Consider the following 4,769-nt stretch of genomic DNA (forward strand, 5'->3'; position numbering starts at 1 on the left):
CTGTTTCCCCATTTATCTGGTTTCAGTGGTGAGATAACGATCGGAGTCGTTTCCTTATCGACACATGAAACAAACTCTCGCTGCAGCGAAGCCGTTTAAATTTATTCTCATTTCTTTGTTGTGGTTCTCTGAACCATTTTAATAAAAACCTAATTCTGAAAAAAATCTCAGTCGGGCAAACATCACGTCCACAGACTGAGAATAAAAAGATGGACGACGTGACGGCTCCCGAAGTTAAGACAAAGCGTCTTGACTACCCCCTGGTGGCTGGCTGTAGTAAAGGTCATGACCCTGCCTCCTCCATGTTAGCAGCTGGACCAAACAAACAAAAATCAAAGTAGAAGTAAAATAACAAATGATGATTTCATATTTAAAATGAGACCCAGTGATGTAGGAGGTGGACGAGCTCAGATGTAAAGGAAACGTCGGCAGGAGAGGAAACAAGGAGAAAGACCCAGATGTTAGAACCCTAACATCTAACATCTAACCCTACCCCCCCCCCCCCCCCCCCCCTTGTGATGCTGAGAAAAACCTACTGAGGAATTCAAACCTCTACACAACTGAAGACTATCAACACAAACTACCGCTTTGAAAAAATGATTTTAAAGGTTTTTAACATAACTAAATCTATTGTAATAGTTGTCAGTTCCCTTTAAGACTGTTTAAGTTCATTGACCACACACACACACCCACACACAAACACACACACACACACACAGGGGAAACACAGCTCGGGTTCTTAGAAGTCGCAGCCTTTAACACACTCTCATACAGGCCTCAGTGCATTGTGGGTAAGGGCTGTGAGTTACTGTAAAAGACGTCTCTGTGCTGTTTTCCAGAAGTGATGTCACAGGAAGTGATGTCGACGCTGGGTGTTCTGCAGAAATACCACGAGCAGCCGGGCAGAGCAGCAGCTGAGTGTCAGAGTCATATCATCTCTCAGGAATCAAATCATATGTGTTGAGATCATTTAACTTAAATAGTTTACTGACCACCTTTGTAGCGTATGTTACATTTGAATGAAAATCTATTATGTAAAGTTTTCATTGCTGATCTCAGACGTTAAAGTTAAACAACAAAGTGCGAAAAGTCACGAAAACCACGATAAGACTCAGACGACAGTAAAACCGTGGAGATGAGGTTCACTCTGCTTTATTCACATTTTTCCTGCTTGTGCCAATCAATAAATATACAATAAATAAATCAACCGTCAGTCAATAGATTCAGTTTTAAATATAGACTTTAAATATGAAAATAAATATAGAAAAACTACAACATGTCAGTAGAGTACAAAAGAGAATTAGGGAATCAAGTGTTTCCAGGTGAAACTGAGTCAAAGTCTCTGGACCCGTTCACCTGCATCACTGCTTTCAAGTATAAAAACACCAAACTACCTTAAATATTACATAAAACTCCAATAATTTCAAAAGGCTTAGACTGCTGGTTCACTGTGATACGATCCTTTAAATGTGATCTTAATAAAACAGAACAGAAACACATTATATTTCAACATCTTAAACATTTATCATTAACTTTCCAACAGTTTCATTTTTGCGTTTCACTTTTGTTTGGGTGGATGTTGAGTTTCTCGGTGTCTCAGGCTGACGGGTGAGTTCGGAGCTTCCTGGCTTGTCTCCGCCGCCGCCTCCTCTCCAGCCGGATGCTGCTGGTCAGGGAGCTGGCCTCCTCGTAGAGCCACGGCAGCTCGCCCAAGGCTTTGCCCTGGATGATGCGGTCATCCATCTGGTGGAGAAAGACAGAGGTGTAAGAACAGATCCCAGAACAGCATCACACAACCACAGGTCCTGTCTGGCTTTCGGTTAAACTTCCATCATCTACACGACATTATGCAGAGGTGTCTCTTTCCAGCCGGCTGGTGAAGCCTCGGTAGAGAGGCACCGCGAGTTAGCGTGTTCATGACGTTTCTAACATGCAGAAATAAACAGATAAATAAACTAACAAAAAGAAAACAAATGTCTCAGGATTCAAAGTCGGAGCCAGACACGTGGACGACTTGTTCATGTGTGAAAGAGAAACTCCGGAGAAAGTCCAGAGTGGATTCTGTGGACATGGAGGTCACGTGTCTCTACCTGGACGTTCCCGAGGTCGTGAAGCCCCTTCAGCAGTTTGCTCTGCTCCTTGTATTTATGCTTCTTCAGATCCTGGATCAGCTTCAGAAGGAACCTCAGGTCCGTCTTGACAGCATCATCGCCGGCCTTCAGCATTTGGCCGAGCAGCTTTTCATACGTCTCCAAAACGCCGCCCATGAACGTCCTCTTGGTCTGCTGGGAGAAGAGGGAGAAGAAGATGAGGAACACGGGTTCTGGAAGATGGTTTTTAATTTGGTGATGAACTGAGACTGAGCTTCAGATCCTGAATTATTTCCACGACGAATAAGATTTCAAGTCTATGAAATAAAAGGAAAACAAACCCTGAACAGAAATGTGGAGCGTAAAATTTAAAGTTGTTGTTAATAAATAAAAAACAAACATATTGTGTGTCAAACCAGCCGCTGAGCTTTTGACACAGTTTCACAAAGTGGAAAAAAAAAACATTGTGGTTTCCTCCCACAGGAGATAAAACAATCAGAGAGGGCCTGAAGGAACATGTGGCTCGTTAAATGTCATATTCCAAACCTTCATGTGAGGTTAGAAGATTCATTGGAAGCAAGAACACAACAGAGGTCAGAGGTCAACACAGTCAAACTGAATGAAAGAGCCTGAAATGCTCCGGAGGCGTCGCTCAACAGCAACAATCTGAATTTCTTCACCATAATAAATATTTTTCCTTAAATCCATTAAAAGAAATATCATCAATATTCAATTTAACGACTCATCAGCGTCTGAAGATGAGTCACAGGAAGTTTCAGGACTGGAACAAATTAAAAAGTGTTCAACTGAAAAGTCTAAATGGGAAAAACCCTGAGTGGGAGTGTGTGTGTCTGCGGGGGGGGGGGGGCATGACTATCTATAGTTATAAGGCAAATTTTTGTTCCATGCCATCACTGTGAGAGCATTTTGACTGGTCCTAAGAAACTGTTTATAGGGTTAGAATCAGGTTGAGGTTAGGACAGAGGAAAGCTTCATGTCCCTGAGTGTCCTCACAACACTCAGGGACATGAAGCCGGACTCGAGCCACAACCGGGACAGAACAACGGCCCCAGCCTCCGTCCCACTGGAGCCAGGAACACAGACAACCACAGTGGCTGAGGAGGGTTTCCTCCCGGGTTCCTGATCTGATCAATAAGTAACATCTGACTGTCAGAGTGTGTTTGAAGAGCGACACACACACACACACACACACACACACACACACACACACACACACTGACTGGCTCTGTTTACCTCCGTGGTGCCGTCCAGCGGCTCCCTGGTGAACACGGGCGTCCCGTTGTATCTCTCTTTGGACGGAATCTCCTAAAGAAGGGAAAGAATTATTTTTCGTGTCACAGATGAAATTAATAAACTTTATTTTATTACAAAGAGACATCAGAGGTTTCAGAGAGATGGACTGAAGGTGCATTCAGGGACAGTCGGACAGTCTTTTGAACCAATGAGTCACAGTTTTTCATTCAGAAAATTGAAGCGTGTGAATGTTTCCACTGTTCTGCAGACTGAGGGTGGTGATGCATTCAATGACAGTCAGACACCTGAGACCTAAGAATCACCTGTTGCTACTGAGCTCTGTTATCAAATACAAAATATAACTCTTTCTTACTTTCCTGGCAACTTACATAAAAGATTTCAACATTAATTTATGTGATTGACAAGCTGCATGTCTTTGCATTAAAAAGCTGCCGGGAGCTTTTCAGTCAGAAGGTCCTTGAATGCATCAGGCAGAGTGGCCCTGCTGAAATTCACATTAAGTGATTTTAAAAGGTTTTAAAGGAATTTATCTTAGATTTGGATGATGAGTTTAATATTTAGACAAAACCCAACAGACTTGAGCTTTAAATGTGAAACAAGTGCAAAGTACCAGTGTGCCCATGTGTTTGTGGTGAGAAGCAGCAAGAGGAGGAAACTAGAAGAACCACAGAGTTAGAACCAGTCAGCTGTACATCCCCCAGTAATCTGAGTAATCCCAGTTCTCTGGTATTCTGAGTTCTCTCAGTAATCTGAGTACTCACATAGCGCTGCAGGAGGTCCTGGATGGTTTTGTTCATCCTTGCAGGGATGTGTGATCCGCTGACCTGAGACACACAAAGACACAGGGACAGACAGACCACCGCCCTCGCCGTGGAGACCATCATATCGCCGCTTGCAGTCGTCGGTGCAATTCCAAAGTCTGGCCGGGCTGGTGAAGTGCCGGCGGTCGGGTTGATGCCAAAGACGGAGACGGGCCGAGACTTTTCTGACTGATGCTGTGATGTTGTGAAGTTGCCTCAAAGTGCATCAGTCGTCCTGAATGCTTGAGTGAAAGCTTATTTATAACTGAGAGCGAGGGCGAGGCAGAGACACAGACACTCAGGGGAGGGAGAGAGCGAGACAACGTGCGATGCAGAGATGATCAAGGTGTGAAAAATGTGGTTTTGCAGTTTCCTTTAGATTACCAAACTTCATAGAAGAGGCTGAGGGGTCTCCCACTCACGCCTGTCATACACTGAGCACCAGCTCGCTGCTGAACTTCTGCTCACCTGCAGCTTTTGTCAGAATCTAAGGTTTTACTGGTCAACACGCAGGTGATGGTCCTGATGCAGGCCTGTACCTGAACGCAGCACGCAGATGCTCCAGGCGGTTTATTGGAAGTTTCCTGAAAGCGCCTGCGTCAGA

General features: G+C 44.3%; 1 protein-coding gene across 2 annotated transcripts; it reads right to left on the reverse strand.

Annotated features, from left to right (window-relative positions):
- Positions 1–1,136: 1,136 nt before the first annotated feature.
- On the reverse strand, positions 1,137–4,407 carry LOC128429046 (interferon gamma). Of its 2 annotated transcripts, none has more exons than XM_053415332.1 (4): positions 4,127–4,407; positions 3,345–3,416; positions 2,091–2,282; positions 1,137–1,743 (listed from the first exon to the last, which is right to left on the reverse strand). In XM_053415332.1, the coding sequence occupies exons 1-4, from the start codon at positions 4,247–4,249 to the stop codon at positions 1,597–1,599; spliced, it is 534 nt and encodes a 177-aa protein (XP_053271307.1). In that variant the 5' UTR covers positions 4,250–4,407; the 3' UTR covers positions 1,137–1,596. The 2 variants fall into 2 exon arrangements, with proteins under 2 accessions (XP_053271307.1, XP_053271306.1); XM_053415331.1 differs by having other exon boundaries at positions 2,091–2,285.
- Between the last annotated feature and the right edge of the window lie 362 nt (positions 4,408–4,769).

Source organism: Pleuronectes platessa, chromosome 22 (genome assembly GCF_947347685.1).
Source record: "Pleuronectes platessa chromosome 22, fPlePla1.1, whole genome shotgun sequence".
NCBI classification, from domain to species: Eukaryota; Metazoa; Chordata; class Actinopteri; order Pleuronectiformes; family Pleuronectidae; genus Pleuronectes; species Pleuronectes platessa.

Coding starts and splice junctions, on each gene's coding strand:
- LOC128429046 (XM_053415331.1), bottom strand. CDS start 4,249: ATGATGGTCTCCACGGCGAGGGCGGTGGTCTGTCTGTCCCTGTGTCTT. Junction 2,286..3,344: donor CGCTGGACGGCACCACGGAG/GTAAACAGAGCC, acceptor CTCTTCTCCCAG/CAGACCAAGAGGACGTTCAT. Junction 1,744..2,090: donor ACGACCTCGGGAACGTCCAG/GTAGAGACACGT, acceptor TTTCTCCACCAG/ATGGATGACCGCATCATCCA.